The sequence below is a fragment of the Bos javanicus genome, chromosome 3 (assembly GCF_032452875.1).
Source record: "Bos javanicus breed banteng chromosome 3, ARS-OSU_banteng_1.0, whole genome shotgun sequence".
Taxonomy (NCBI): domain Eukaryota; kingdom Metazoa; phylum Chordata; class Mammalia; order Artiodactyla; family Bovidae; genus Bos; species Bos javanicus.
This window is the reverse complement of record NC_083870.1, coordinates 120,601,286-120,616,890: the sequence shown is the minus strand read 5'-3', so window position 1 is coordinate 120,616,890 and position 15,605 is coordinate 120,601,286. Positions and strand designations below refer to the sequence as shown.

The window sequence follows — 15,605 nt, the reverse complement described above, 5'->3', positions numbered from 1 at the left end:
CCTGATTTTCAACTACAGCTTTTCATGGAGGTGAAATGCACGGTTACAACATGAAGTTCACTGTTCCACAGCGTCCACACGAGTGTGCAGCTGAGCAGCACTTTGTACACTCGCGTGCGTGCAGCTGCCACCTCTGTCTGCTTCCAGGACAGCCTGTCACCCTGGGAAGAAGCCCCATGGCCCCCAGTCACTCCCCCTCCCCACACACCACCCTCTGCTTCCTGCTTCAGGCTGCAACAGCTTTTGAAAATGTTAAACGTCATAAATACTTTTCCATCAAGTGTTTCGTCTTTTCTTGTTCCTGGATTTTATGTTTTGTTGTTTCTTAAACTCTTGTGTACTGTCTCATGGCGGCCCTTCGTCTCCTTGTTGCGGAGGCTCTCTCCTCTACAGTGAGCGGGGGCTGCTCTTCCCTGCAGGGGCCGGGCTTCTCGTTACAGCAGCTTCTTGCCGCGGAGCCTGCGCTCAGCAGCTGCCCCACCGCGGCGTATGGCATCCTCCCAGACGGGATCAAACCCCTGTCCCCTGCACTGGCAGGCAGATTCTCACCCGCTGTTACCACCAGGGACAGCCGCTTGTTCTCGGATTTTAAATCACATTTAGGAAGGTTTTGCCCACTCCCCAGTTACACAGAAATTCACACACTGCTCCCAGCACTTGCTTCATTTTTCACACTTGGCTCTTGGACCCGTTTGTGACTTGTCTTGCCTGGTGTGTTGCCAGGTTTGAACTGGTCTTTTTCCGTGTGCTGACTGCTCGTCACGTCGCTTGCTGATGACCTCGTCTCCTTCACCTCATCGTGGACTTGGTTATCCAGGCTCCAGGGTCTGTCTCTGCAGGCCCCGTGTCCCTGTGCACACGTGTCTGCCTGTGGCCGGGCCTGGGGGTCCAGGGGCAGACCCAGAGGCAGGGAGGTCCAGACCTTCCTCCTTTCTCTTCTTGGAAAGGTCTTCTTAGCTGTTTGTCCTTCCCCTCCTCGTGTGACCTTTATAATTAGCTTTAGATCCAGATGGGGAAACATACTCTAGTACTTTCTTAAGAGGAAGATGCTTTGCTCAATCACGTCTCACTCTTTTTTTTTTTTTTTTTTACTGAACCTGGACTGGCATCTCGTTTCATACATGACATTTCACATGTTTCAATGCCATTCTCCCAAATCTTCCCACCCTCTCCCTCTCCCACAGAGTCCATAAGACTGTTCTATACATCAGTGTCTCTTTTGCTGTCTCGTATACAGGGTTATCGTTACCATCTTTCTAAATTCCATATATATGCGTTAGTATACTGTATTGGTGTTTTTCTTTCTGGCTTACTTCACTCTGTATAATAGGCTCCAGTTTCATCCACCTCATTAGAACTGATTCAAATGTATTCTTTTAATGGCTGAGTAATACTCCATTGTGTATATGTACTACAGCTTTCTTATCCATTCATCTGCTGATGGGCATCTAGGTTGCTTCCATGTCCTGGCTATGTGACCACATGAACTTTAGCCCACCGGGCTCCCCTGTCCATGGATTCTCCAGGCAAGGATACTGGAGTGGTTGCCATTTCGTTCTCCAGGGGATCTTCCCGACCCAGGGATCCAGCCCGCGGCTCCCACTTTGCAGGCAGAGTCCTTACCGTCTGAGTGAACAAGTAGTTTCATAATGATTATGTTAAATTTATAAACTTACTTACTTGTAGAGAAATGGCTTTACAAGACTGTTTTCTTCTAGAACAAGGGGTTTCCTCTGTCTGACCAAGTCTAAGGTGTCCTTGAGGAAGCTTCAGAGTTTGCCTCACATGGGTTCACATTTCTTCTCCATCTTTCCCTCGCAAAGTCACCTTCTGTGCTGCCAGAAAGGGCGTGTCCCCCCGTATCTTCTGCCCAGCACGCCCCCCACAGCCAGTCTCCCCGCGGGGCCTGAAACCTGCTTTTCTGATCCCAGTGACGGGAAGCAGGGTGCCAGGGGACCCTTCCTCTCCCCCACCCCACCACCCAGACTTCCCGCCTCGGGCGCCCAAGAGATGCTCTCTCCCCGCGGATGGAGCAGGCAGAGCTGGGAGGTGGTGCTGGCCCCCTGCCCGCTCCCCAGGAAAGGAGCTGAGGAGAGTGGTCCTGGGGGGCCTGGGGCCGGGAGGTGGGCCCCGAGGGGGGCGCAGGGCTGCCCGTGTGCATAGGAGCTGGCCTCTGGCTCTTCCCGCGGGAGGCGGGCCAGGCGGCAGGTGTGGCCATCTGCGGCCCCCTGCCTGGTACGGAAAGGGAGCCAGGGCAGAGAGGCCACATCCAGCTGTGTGCCTGTGGCCGGGCCGCCCCCATCAGGGCCAGGGGCACTGCGGTGGGAGGTCGTGGGGAGGCGTGGACGGGGGGAGGCTGGCCACCGTGAAGGGCAGGGCTGCGTGCACGCGAGGGCCAGTGTGTGCACATGAGGGCCAGTGTGTGCATGCGCGTGTGCGCGTGGGCCTGGCAAGGTACAGGGCAGTGAGGCGGCCTCCCTGAGGGGCCCCAGGGCGGCATGCTGATCCATCATGGTGGGGCTGCCACCGTCCGTCGCGGGAGGGGGTGCAGGCAGCAGATGGGCACCCTCTACGGCCACTGCACTTTATTGGGGTCAGACACACACCATCGTCCTCATCCACGGGCTCTCGCGCCCAGGGCTCCCTACCACATGGGGAACCCGACACACGCATGGGGCACACATTCCCCCAGAAGTAGATCAGGAGCCACCACAGCAGCCTCACACTGGGTATGCAGGGTCAGCCAGCCCCACGGCGCCTCCAGCTTCAGCCAAGCCAGAGGCGCCTTCAGGCTGAACGTGCACGGCCCCTCCCTCGAGGACCGAGGCCAGCTCCAGTCCTGATGCGGTCCCAACATGGACGGGGCTCCCGCTTCCTGCTTTAGGGCCAGGACGCGGCGCAGCCTTCTGGCCCGGGAAGAAGGGGGCGGGCAGGGCTTCCAGGGCAGAAGGGTTGGCACTGAAGCCCAGCTCCAGGCCCAGGGGAGACCCTCACGCCTCCATCCAGAGGGCCTGGGCTTTGGAGGAGGGGCTCAGGGCAGGGTCTCCAGCGTCCACTTGGGGGCAGCTCCGAGGGTCTTCCCAGCTCGGGTGGGGCGGAGGGCCCCCTGGGCTCCTGCCTGAGCCGGCATCTCATCTCTCCGGCAACAGCATGAAGAAGGCTGCCTTCAGGAAGCGGCCAAAGCTGCAGAGCGCGGCCACCAGCCAGTGCGAGCGCAGGCCCGGGTCGGTGCTGACCACGCACTTGAGCACGTCCGTCTGGGAGGGGAGAGGGCACTGTCAGGGCGCGGGAGACGCAGTCCCGCCCCACCCAAGGCGGCCGTGCCGCTTGACGGGGTGCCTGCGGTCCAGCTGGACAAAGGCCCGAGGTCGGCCGTGAAGAGGCAGGAATCTCCTGAGCAGGGCACTTCCATCTCCCCTTGCAGACGCCGTGGGGGACAACCCCTTAGAACAAGAGCCCAGCGGGCAGCCACTCCTCACTTCCCTGTTTCTCCCTAGTCCTGCTAAGGAGCGCAGCCCCGGAGCCTGACCTCTGGCCGCACTGGCAGTCAGCGTCCTGGCTGCCCCAGTGCCCAGCCCCGCCGGGCCCAAGGACAGGACGGGCAGGGGACAGAGCTGCTACCATGTCCCGCCTGCCATGAGTCACCCTGGCAGTCAGACCTTTCCTGCCCCCGCCGCCCCGCCTCCACCGTGGCTCCAACCCCAGCCCAGGGCTGACTGCTGTCCCCACAGCCGGTGGGCTGCACACACCTCTGCCGCCACCCACTCTACAAAGAAGGCACCGCTTCCAGCAGCCCCGGGCCGGGCCAGCGCTGGGCAGATGATGGGGGACCCAGAGACAGAGGTGGAACGTGGCTCTGACCCCCAGTGGGCAGGGCAGCAGGCTTAGCTCTGGGGGGCGGGCATGCCCCGGGTCAGCCTTGGGGCAGGGATGCAGCCCCAGCCACAACCGCCTCCCCTCCAGCCCGTCACCCCCGCTACCCCGCGGGCGCCCTCACCCATCCACCACGCCTCCGCAGCCAGGTTGCCAGCGTCTTCCGCACAAACTCCCCGAGACAGTCGACGAGGGCGTGCACCAGGGCGGGCTGGGCCTGCCGCACACAGTCCACGGCCAGCCCCGCGGCCACGGAGTACAGGGACACAACTTTGCCCCACGTGATGCCTGCAGGGAGAGAGGGTGCTGGTCACCAAGGGCCACCAAGGCCCCGCTCAAGGCCAGCCCGCAGCGTCACGACAGGGCTGAGCCTCCTGGAGCCACACGCCCACCACCCCGAAGGTGACCGGGGTCAGCACCCAGGGCCAGCCTTGACCACCAGCTCCCAGTCAGACAGGGAGCTAGGTCACCTGGTCGCCGTGCAACTCCCGGCCACCATCTGCTCAAGTCAGCTCCGCCAGCCCCGTGGGCCATTCTTAGATGTCCTAAGCTTCTGTTCCGCACCTGCACACCAGGGCCAGAGCCCGGCGACGACCCAGCCCACCTCTGCTGGAGAAAGCGATGGAGTAGAAAAGCGGTTTGGCAAAGAGGGACCTGAGCGGGTCAAGGGGGGCTCAGGGACCTGGCGCTGGAGGCACTGAACAGCAAGCAGCTTCAAGGTGCACCTGCCCCAGCCTGGCTGTCCCCGGAACAGAGTGGGGCGCTCGCCATGGAAAGAAGCTGAGGCCCAGCAGGAAGGGCCATCCCCAGGCACCAAGCTGCTGAGGGCAGAACTAAGACAGAGCCTCCCTGGGGGAAGGACAGACGTGTGACAACCTGGGGACGAATGCCTGTCAGTCATAAAAAGCTCCTTAACACATAAAGAGATTCGATCCCCTGGAGACAGGAATGGCTACCCACTCCAGTATTCTTGTCTGGGAAATCCGAACAGAGGAGGCTGGCGGTCTACAGTCCATGGGGTCCCACAGAGTCAGACACAACGGAGCAGCTAATACTTTCACTTTCAACAGTTTCTGAAGAAATAGGAACACAAATGAATAGTGGATTCACAAAATAAAAAATACTAATAATACAATAGACGTACTCAATAAAGCAGAGGGAGAAGACAATGGCACCCCACTCCAGTACTCTTGCCTGGAAAATCCCATGGATTGAGGAGCCTGGAAGGCTACAGTCCATGGGGTTGCTGAGGGTCAGACGTGACTGAGCAACTTCACTTTCACTTTTCACTTTCATGCATTGAAGAAGGAAAGGGCAACCCACTCCAGTGTTCTTGCGTGGAGAATCCCAGGGACGGGGGAGCCTGGTGGGCTGCCGTCTATGGGGTCACACAGAGTCGGACACGACTGAAGTGATTTAGCAGTAGCAGATGTTTTTCTGAAACTCTCTTGCTTTTTCGATGATCCAATAGATGTTGGCAATTTGATCTCTGGTTCCTCTGCCTTTTCTAAATCCAGCTTGAACATCTGGAAGTTCACGGTTCACATACTGTTGAAGCCTGGCTTGAAGAATTTTGAGCATTACTTTGCTAGCGTGTGAGATGAGTGTAATTGTTCGGTAGTTTGAACATCCTTTGGCATTGCCTTTCTTTGGGATTGGAATGAAAACTGACCTTTTCCAGTCCTGTGGCCACTGAGAAATCTGCAGGCAGGTCAAGAAGCAACAGTTAGAACTGTACATGGAACAACAGACTGGTTCCAAATTGGGAAAGAAGTACATCAAGGTTGCATATTGTCACCTTGCTTATTTAACTTACATGCAGAGTACATCATGTGAAATGCCAGGGTGGATGAAGAACAAGATTGCTGGGAGAAATATCAATAACCTCAGCTATGCAGTTGACACCACCCTTACAGCAGAAAGCAAAGAACTAAAGCGACTTCTTGATGAAAGTGAAAGAGGAAAGTGAAAAAGTTGGCTTAAAGTTCAGCTTTCAGAAAACTAAGATCATGGCATCTGGTCCCATCACTTCATGGCAAATAGATGGGGAAACAGTGGCAACAGTGAGAGACTTTATTTTTTTGGGGGGGGGCTCCAAAATCACTGAGGATGGTGACTGTAGCCATGAAATTAAAAGATGCTTGCTCCTTGGAAGAAAAGCTATGACCAGCCTAGAGAGCATATTAAAAAGCAGAGACATTACTTTGCCAACTAAGGTCCATCCAGTCAAAGCTATGGTTTTTCCAGCAGTCATGTATGGATGTGAAAGGTGGACTATAAAGAAAGCTGACTGCCAAAGAATTCATGCTTTTGAACTGTGGTGTTGGAGAAGACTCTTGAGAGTCCCTTGAACTGCAGGGAGATCAAACCAGTCAATCCTAAAGGAAATCAGTCCTGAATATTCATTGGAGGGACTGATGCTGAAGCTGAAGCTCCAATACTTTGGCAACCTAATGGAAAGAGCTGACTTATTGGAAAAGACCCTGATCCTGGGAAAGACTGAAGGTGGGAGAAGGAGACGACAGAGGATGAGATGGTTGGATGGCATCACCGGCTTAATGGACATGAGTTTGAGCAGGCTCCGGGAGTTGGTGATGGACTGGAAGGCCTGGCGTGCTGCAGTCCACGGGGTGGCAGAGAGCTGGACACAACTGAGCGACTGAACTGAACTGAATACACTACACATGTGAAAAATGCTTACCCTCCCTGATAGTCAAAGAAGCGTCAATTAAAACGAGATGTAAAGGATAGTCTATGAGGTTGAAAATTCAAAGTGGCAATGTGTGGATCCAGGTAACTGTGCAGCCTGGTCCCTGTGACGGGAAAGGCATCTGAGGGCACCTGGCATCACCGGTGAGAGGACACCCCCTGGGGGCCGGGCCCTGGTCTGGCAGGAATAGCACAGGTGGGGAACGCAGGCCCCGGACCCCCATTCCCGGGGATGGTAGGTCACAGGAGCACAAGACAAGGCAAATGGACGCTTGTTCACAGTCACCAGGAGGTGGAAATGGCAAGACAGGAAGATTCGGGAGCGGGAGGGCGCGAAGTGGGCCATCTGCACAACAGAAGGTCATCTGGCCTCCGAGGCAGGAGCTCTGACGGGGCCAGGACCACGCCTGCTGAAACAACACGTCCCCGAAGGACGCAGACTCGAGCGGGAGTGCATTCCTGACGCGGCAGGGCCAGCGGGGCCGTGGAGACGGAGGCAGAGCGGTGGGCCCCGGGGCCGGCAGTGGCAGCTGCCAGATATCGAAGCAGCCGCTGGGTGTCGAGGGCTGCGTAGCCCTGCGGGTGGACAGATGCGCCGAATCGCACTCTACACGCTTAACCGGGGCCTCCCTCAGGGTTCCGTGACCCAGACGCTGAGCTCCCAGCGCGGGCCCAGGTGGCGGGGAGCCCGACCACACGCACCCCAAGGTGACGGCAACGAATCAAATGGTTAATCAGATACCACGTGAATTTCACCTCAGTTAAACACAAATGTAAAAACCCCATGAACCAGGCCCACCTGGTGCTTTGACTCCCACCCCTTCAAAGCAGGCCCACGTCTGAAGCCCCCGAGCTGCCCCTGGCCCCCGGGACCCCCTCCTGCCGCTGGCCTTGGGCCCACTCTGCCAGCCTCAGCGCCACCCACGAGACTGCCCACCCTCAGGGCTCTGCTCACGGGCCCTCTCCAAGGGGCACCCAGGCCATGGGGGCGCCATGTCCTGGGGATGGCGCCACCACGCCGTGCTCCCCGTTCACCAGCTGCTCACAGCACACCGGCCCTGGCGGGCCCCCTGGACTCGGCGCCCCAGGTGGACACGTGGGCTCCACGTGACTGCCACGTTGGCCCTGGAGAGAAAAGCTCTGGTCTGGGAGCTGCCAGCAGGCTGGTCTCCCGCGTGGGTCTTGCGTATGCCCTATTTTCTCTGAGCTCTTAGCGTTATTTTTTATGGAGATACGATCTCACTACCGGGCTTCCCTGGTGGCTCAGGTGGTAAAGAACCAGCCAGCCACGTGGGAGACCTGGGTTGGATCCCTGGGTCGGGAAGATCCCCTGGAGGAGGGCATGGCAACTGCCTCCAGCATTCTTGCCTAAACAACCCCATGGACAGAGGAGCCTGGCGGGCTGCAGTCCACCGGGTCGAAAAGAGTTGGACACGACCGAGCAACTGAGCACACAGCAGTCTCACTGCCATCAGTTCATCCTTTTGAAGTGTGAGATTCAAAAATTTTAAAAAGACCCAGATGGGACTTCCTTGGTGTTCCAATGGTCAGACTGCACTTTCAGCTCAAAAATAAAAAAAAAAAAGAGATCCAGTGTTCTTGGCGTGTTGACAGTGTTCACAACCACCTCCACTGCTGACTTCCGGGCGTGTTCACTCCAGGTCCCTGTCCCCATGAGAACGGCGTCCCCGTCACCCGGCTCCTGGCAGCCTCTCCTCTCCTCGTCTCTGTGGATGCTCTGGACATTTCACGTGAATCAAATCACACAGTAGGGCCCCTCTTGTTTCCGACTCAGGGAGCAAAACGTTTTCCAGGTTCCTCGCATTATCCTGCGCATCACCACCACGTTCCTTGTCACGTTGGAGCAAGGCTCCATCGCGTGGGCCGACCACCAGTCAGGAGAACCTGGGTGGGGTCCCTCCGCTGCTGGCGGAGGGTCTGAAGGCCCACGGACAAGCCCTCGTGTGGACATGTGGCTTCCCTTCTCAGGGGCGAACCCCGGGGCATGGAGCTGCGGGCTCAGGTGGGGGACGCCATCAGGGTCACCCCACTGAAGACACAGACATGAGGTCCACCGTGGCGGCTCGCGCCTCGAGGCCTCCCGAGCTGGGTTCCGAAGGCCTGCCTCCACCCCCAGGGGGTGCGAGCTGGAGTCTCGTGGCTGGGCGTGCATTTCCCTGGTGACTGATGAAGGTCAGCGACTTCTCACAGACATCTCGGAAGAGACGACTATTTAGATTCCTTTGCTCATGTTTAAAGGAGGCTGCCTTTTTAGCACAGATTTCTGAGAGTACTTTATCTCATGTTTTTTATCTTTTCATGGTAAAATACTTTCTTCTTGTAATGAGAAGTAAAAAAATGAAAATACTTGCCAACTTCATGTTTTCCCACAAAAGGGAACAGAGAAGCCCCTTCAGCCAAGACGCAGCGGGAGCGTCACCCCGCCGCTGCGTGTGGGGGGCTCGGCAGCATCAGGGTGCCGGCACGTGGCGGGCACCCAAGCCCTACCCTGCAGTCCTGGAGCCGCCCACCCCACCGGCCACAGCCACAGAGGAGAGGGGCTGCCCAGGAGGGTGAAGGGGACGCGGGTCCAGCCCCGGGGTCAGCGGGCCAGGCCCCGCTGCGGGGACAGGCCGTAGGAGTTCTGCGGTCCAGAGAGGTCGAGAAACGGCCTGCAACGCACACAGCGACGAGGGGGCAGGCGGGCGTGGGGGCTGCCGCGAGGAGGGGGCGGAGCCGGCTGGGGGCGGAGCCCGGCCCGGGGAGGGTGGGCCGGCAGCCGGGGAACTTGGGCCCAGGTCGGTGGGGTACAGCCCCAGCGGTTTCAGACTGAGCTCCACGCACTCCATCCCCAGGACACACCTCCCTCCCGGCCTCCGGGGCCCTCCTGGAACCCACAGCCCTTCTGGGCCCATCTCTGGTCGCCAGCCCTAAGCGGGCTGGGCAGGCAGGGCTGGACGCTCCGGCCGGCCCCCCACCCTCCCGCCACCGCCCTGGGCCCCGGCCCCCGCCCGCCCGGCCGCATTCCCAGAAATGACCCTTCCTTTTAAAGCCAGGCCTCGGCTCATAAACCAGCTGCCCGCCCGACAGCTCGGAGACACACACAGGCGGCCACCCACACGCCGGCGTCAGGCCGGGACGGGCCCGGGGGGTGGTGGGGGAGCCCAGCGTGGCGGACAGCTCCGGGTGCCCACCGTGCCCCTTCCTGCCTGGCCCCTCTAACTGCCTTCTCCACCAGGCCAGCCTGGATGCCCCCGAGCCCCACCCGGGGGAGGGCTGTCAGGCCCTCCAGGGCACCCTGATCTCTCCCCACCCCTCAGGGTCCTGCCCTTGGTGACCGCTGCACGGAGAGCCGCGCTGACCCTGTGGAGGCTGGCCCACAGCTGGCGGTCCCGTGTCCCGCACCTTCAACACCGGCCTGCCCGCCAGGGGTCGGGAGGCCTCCTCAGAGGGGGACACAAGGAGGCAACACCCCGAGGGTGGGGTCAGCAGACGGGGCCTCTGACGGGCCTGCAGCCCCTCCATCTGGCCCTCTGTCTTCAGTGGGTGAGTGGAGGGTCCCCCTCGGGGCAGGGATGGTGGTCCGGGCTCCTCTGCCCCGAAGCCCTCCAGTGCTAAGCACGCCTCGGCTGAGCAAAGGCGGGGCGAGCACCAGGTCACAGCACCAGTCAGCCAAGGGCTCGAGGCCTCCGGGCTGCCTGGGGCCCTCCTCTGCAGCAGGCTGTGCCCCCAAAGCCCCAGGGGGAAGGGGGCCCTCCCCACTCCCAACGCTGCCTGGCCACTCACACCTGTCCACCAGCTGGGATGCAGCCCCGAGCACTCAGCTGTGGGCCCGCGTGGACCCCTCCCCGAGGCCGGGACCACCATCCATGCCTCAGGGTCCCCGGCCAATGCAGCTCCGGGCGCCGGGGGGCACGCCGGGTCGGCCAAGGAGAAGGTGCTGTCCCGGGAGGGGCTCTGCTCCTGGACGCCCAGCAACGCCTGGCGCCTGCCCCATACCAGAACCCAGGCCCGAGGCGGGTGCACTGAGCTGGGCACCCGCTCACAGGTGGGCCACAGGGAGCCCACGGGCTCCCCAGGAGGGGACGTGGGGACGGGAGGGGCCTGGGGACGAGTCCGGGGGTCTCCTGTGAGCCTGGAGGCAGGTGTGTGGACAGGAGCAGCAGGAGATGCCCTCAGGTGAGGAAGTGAGGGAAGGAGGCGACAGGGATACACACTGCCCGCCGCCGGGGCCCAGGGGGGGCTCTAGGAACCCACGGGCTGTGGGCCAGCAAATGCCAGGTGAGGCACCCCCACTGCAGAGCACCGCTCCCGTGGGGGGCCGGCTGGCAACATGCCTCTGCCCAGCAGACTCCGGTGCAGCAACCCCGCAACTTTTCAGGTTCCAGGAGCCTGGCAGCGCCCACTCCAGCTGCCAGGGAGTGGGCACCGCACTGTGAGAAGCCCAAGCGAGCAGCAGCGCCAGCTGGTAGCCTGACACACACCGCCAGCCAGGACTTCCGGCCAGGGCAGCCCCAGAACCCCATGAGGGGCCCATGCCCTCGGACTCAGGGAGGTTCCCAGACAAGCCCACCTGTGCTGCAGCCCCGGCCCCAACAACTCCCAGGCCCCAGGCCCCGCTGGCACCGTGGGTCCCTGGCCTAGACACGAAGCCTCACCTGCAGAAAAGATCTGGGTCGCCACAGCCAGGAAGGCGTCGGTCACCACGGTCTCCGACTGCAGGGAGAGGTTCAGCTGGCGGGCCACGTTGCGGTAGACACTGGGCCGGATCAGCTCCAGCTCGTCCGCTGCGCGGGACCAGGGGTGGGTCAGAGGGGTCCCACGGGCCGGGGGGCCAGCCCACAGCCGCAGAGGGGGCCCTGACCCCAGCCTGATCCCTGACCTCCAACCTGTCCCATGCCCACCCACTTGACACCACCCCCAGGGTCCCCAGGGACAAGGCCAGGGAGGTGCGGTAGTCACCCCAGACCTGCCTGTGGGCTGCCCCTCTGACAAGTCAGCCACGCCCCCCCTCCCCAGGGCAGAGCCGGCTGGGCCGGTGCGGCGGGAATCCCGGGCGTGCCTGCTCGGTGACTCACAGCACACAGCAAGCTGCCCGGGCAGGCGGCCAGCCCCAACGTGGGCAGGGTGGGGGCCAGCGACCCCACACAGGTGGGGAGCCCGCGGCTGCCTCGGGGAGGGGCAGCCTCACCAGGCCCAGCGTCATTCAGAAAACCAGAGACCAAGCCGCTGCCCGGAGGCGGCAGGCCTGGGCTCCTGGTGCCCGGCGGGGATGCCCATCAGTGGAGGAACGCCCTCACAGGGCCCCGTCTACACCATGTCCGCAGGGACGCGCCGGAACCCCTCACAGCCCACGCACTGGGTGTCCCCCAGCCCGGCCGCTTCTCCAGCCAAAGCAAACAGGGAAATGCTTCCCACTGGAGGGCCCGGTGATAAGGGCAACGCGTCGGCCCTGGGGCCAGCTGCACTCCGTCCAATTCAGGAAGATCTGAAGCCAGAGCGCGACTGAGGCTGGTGGAGCCATGGGGGCGGTGGCATGGAAACTCCCAGGGCGGGCCTGGCCAGCCATTCCCACGCACAGACCCGGGGGGCGACTGGGGACTGGCCCCAAGAGACCAGCTGCGGGGGCGCGCCCCCCGCCTCTTCCTGTTTGCTGCTGCTCCCAGAGCTGGGCGTCTGTGCCGGGGAGGGGCTGCGGGTGCTGGGGATGGGGACGGCTCCAGGCCGTGACAAGAGGCGGGGGGCTCACGTAGAGCAGCTCACAAGGGCCGCACACTGGGGGTCCAAGCTACCTCCCTCCAGGGTCCCCTCAGCCACCTGGCAGACGCTGAGCCCAGGGACTGGCCGTGAAAGCAGCCTGGGGAGGGCCCCGAGGCCTGGCCCTGCGGAGGGCCAGCGTGGGGCACTTGGCTGGACTCTGCTCCCCCAGTCCAGGCCGGAAGCATCCCAGGCTCCCTGGATCCGAGGTCACAGTTCGGGAAGGACAGTGATTAGCGGAGCCCACAGCGGGGCTTTCCAGACAAGTTCAAACAACAGGGACCCTGGCCTGAGGCCCTGTTCCAGGCAAGGCTGGGGAGCTGGGGGCCAGCAGGGCCGCAGGGCAGGCCAGGACAAAGGAAGGACTTCCTCCTGGCCACTCCAGGGGCCTCTCAGCAGCCCGAGATACCGAATTCTCCAGGGCCCTCTGGAACGTTCAGCCCAGGCTTGTCCCTACAGCCCAGCTGGAAGAAACGGTTTGAGCCCTGGCCTCTGGGGAGCACAGGCACTCTGGACCTTTGGCTGAAACCTCAAATCCCACATGCTCCCCTCCCCCAAGACCCAGGTGGGACACCACCCTCCTGCAGCTCTCAGCTGCACACCACGCCAACACTCCTGGGCAGACCAGGTCTACACAGCCTTGCCCCCAGGGTCCACAGAACACGAGGGCCAGCCTGAGAAGAGGCGGGCATCCCCTTCCATGGGGTGCTCCCTCCAACCCAGGGTCCTGGGCCAGTCTCTCAACCCACTCTGTCTGGAGAGCCACCCACTGGGGGCGTCTGCCCCCACGCCCCCCTGAGTGCACACTCCCCACGTGGAAGGTCACGCCGGGCGGTGTAGAACTGGGCAACCTTCGTCCCCATGGCGAGATGGGTTGAATGAGTCAGCGGAGAGGGTCCCTCCCTCTCTGCGGTCCTTGGAGAAGATGGAGACAGTTAAGCCCGATGACCCTGGAATCAACCCCCCACCAACGTCTACACAGCAAGCTGTGCAGGCGGGGTTCGCAGCTACCCAGCCTCACACAGTTTCTGGTCTCTGGGCACTAATTTCCGCAGGAGCCCGGGGAGGCCTCCAAACCCACAGAAAAGAGCAGCCCACACAGGACTGCAGCCAGTAACTGTGAGGACCTATTTTCCAAAACAAACATCAGGACACGTGGTCCGACAAAGGATTTTTGTGCCCAGCTGAGTACAAGGGTCACTCTGGAAATTTAGCCACGAAAACATCATTCCTCCTGGAGTTTTCTATTCTTTATGGCCAGGATGTGTGCAATCTGGGCTCAGCAGGCAGACAGTAGGTCTGGCGGGTGCACAGGCCAGCTGACGGGGGAGCTAGGAGAGGTGGGTGCTGGAGGGAACCCCACCCGCCTTGCGCGACAGATCCCTCAGGGCACCAGGACCAGTCCCCTCCCTGCCCCGGAGGGAAGACAGAAGCCCGGCTACCCGGTGGGCTGCCAGTGCAAGGACAGCTGTACCCGAGCCGCTGCGTGTCCGCCCGACCGGCTGGAAGGGGCAGCCTGGGGACCCCGCCGGCCGGCCGGCCGGAGCCCACACTCACCCAGGCGCAGCAGCACGGCGCACACCTCCGCCAGGCGGCCGCCGGGGACCGGCGCGGCGCGCTCGGGCGCGCTCCAGGAGAGGCCAGCGCGCAGCAGTCGCGCGTGCACGAACTCGCGGCCGAGAGCCTTGGCCTGGGCCACCAGCTCCTTGTCGGTGGGCGAGCGGTCAAAGGCGTCCATGATCTCGGCGGCGAAGACCGAGGAGCGCCGCAGCACCTCCATGGCGGGGACGAGGGCGGGGGGCGCCGCACCTGCGGGCAGACGGCGCTCAGACGGGCCCGCCCTGTCGCCCCGGCCGGGCTGCGAAGGGGAAGGCCGGCCGCGCGGAAGGCGGGCAGCGGGGCGCGGGGAGGGGGCGCGGCGCGCGCCGGGGCGCACCGGGAGGCCGGGCGGGGCTGGGCTCCGGGGCAGGGCTCCGGCCGGCCGGCTGCGGGTGAGCGCTCGGGTTGGTGCTCCAGATCTTTAAAAGCGCGGAGTCACATTCTTTCAGATGCCAAGCTCAACCACAAGGATCCTCGCGGCCGCCGAGGGTAGGAGGGACCGCGGCGAAATGGCGATTTGCTCCGGGGCCGCCGCACCCGCGCGCGAAGACTAGTGCGCGGGGCGACGGAGGCGTGGGCACGGCCCGATCTGCGCCCGGCCGGCGGCCGCCGGGACCCCGGCCCGGCCCCGCGTCCTGGGCCGCCCGCCTCCGCGCCTCGCGATCCTCGGTGCCTGTCCCCGGCCTCGCCGTCCCCAAGGCTCCGCCCGCTCGCTCACCTCTCCCGCCGCATGTCTCGGGCGCGGGGGCCGGGGACTACTGCGGGCTTCAGGACCTGCGGGCCGCCGCCCCCGCCGCTCGAGATCCTTCCATTCAAACCGGCGAGGCCGCGCGCCCCGCCCCGGTGCCCGCCCAGTCTACGCCGAGCCGGCTGGAGCGCCGAGTGCGCGGGGCCTCGGGCCCTCCCGGGGCTCTGGCGGCGTCGTCGGGGGCGAGGGGAGCTCGGGCAGCACTGCGCGACTCTCCGCCGGCTGGAGGCGAGGCTTGGGGCTTTGCCTTCTAAGGGAAAGGCAACCCCGGGGCGGAGCCGCGGCCGGAGCTTCCCCGCCGCCTCCCCGCTTAAGGAGGACCGGGCTAGTTCCCAGGCGCACTCTGGGAGGGCCTGGGGGCGGGAGCTGTCCCCGCCTGGCCCGGTGAGCAGGACCTAGCGCGGGCCCCAGCCGCGTGGGCTCACACCCGGCTCCATCAGCTTATTGATTTCTAGAGGTTCTTTGTATGTTCTGGGTGCTGTGTCCCTGGCCTTACACATGGCTGGACATTGTATCGATAGATGCATATTTGTGTGTGCTTTGTACTGAAGTTGTCGCCATTATCTTCTGCTATCTTTGGCGTTGCTGTGTTGAACAGTTTTCTCCATGACATCCCATTTATCACTTTTCTCACCTTCAGTGATTTTCCGTTAGGACATTCTCCCCTGTTTTAGAAGCTTAATTGTTTTAGCGTTCACATTTACTTCTGTGATGGATTGCAGGTTAATTCTTGTGAATATTGTGATAGGGGTCAGAGCTCGTCTTTTCCATATGGGTGTCCAGTGGACCATCATTGTTTACTGCAAAGACCATGCTCTTCCCACTGATCTGGAGAACAGTCCGAATTATAAGCCAAGCGACCGTATATGTGAGGCTCTGTTCTGGGTGCTCTTCTGTCCCACTGTTCCATTTCTCTCTC

General features: G+C 62.1%; 1 protein-coding gene across 1 annotated transcript; it reads right to left on the bottom strand.

Moving 5' to 3' along the window:
- Positions 1-2,571: 2,571 nt before the first annotated feature.
- BOK (BCL2 family apoptosis regulator BOK) lies at positions 2,572-15,000 on the bottom strand. Its single transcript, XM_061412937.1, has 5 exons — positions 14,657-15,000; positions 13,897-14,148; positions 11,241-11,369; positions 3,998-4,161; positions 2,572-3,257 (listed from the first exon to the last, which is right to left on the bottom strand). Exons 2-5 carry the CDS (start codon positions 14,117-14,119, stop codon positions 3,132-3,134), a joined length of 642 nt encoding a protein of 213 aa, XP_061268921.1. The 5' UTR covers positions 14,120-14,148; positions 14,657-15,000; the 3' UTR covers positions 2,572-3,131.
- Between the last annotated feature and the right edge of the window lie 605 nt (positions 15,001-15,605).

Excerpts from the sequence above, each read along its gene's own strand:
- BOK (XM_061412937.1), bottom strand. The coding sequence starts at position 14,119 with ATGGAGGTGCTGCGGCGCTCCTCGGTCTTCGCCGCCGAGATCATGGAC. Across the intron at positions 11,370-13,896 it reads CGCCGTGCTGCTGCGCCTGG|CGGACGAGCTGGAGCTGATC; the intron begins GTGAGTGTGGGC and ends GGTCCCGCGCAG. Across the intron at positions 4,162-11,240 it reads GACCCAGATCTTTTCTGCAG|GCATCACGTGGGGCAAAGTT; the intron begins GTGAGGCTTCGT and ends CTCTCCCTGCAG.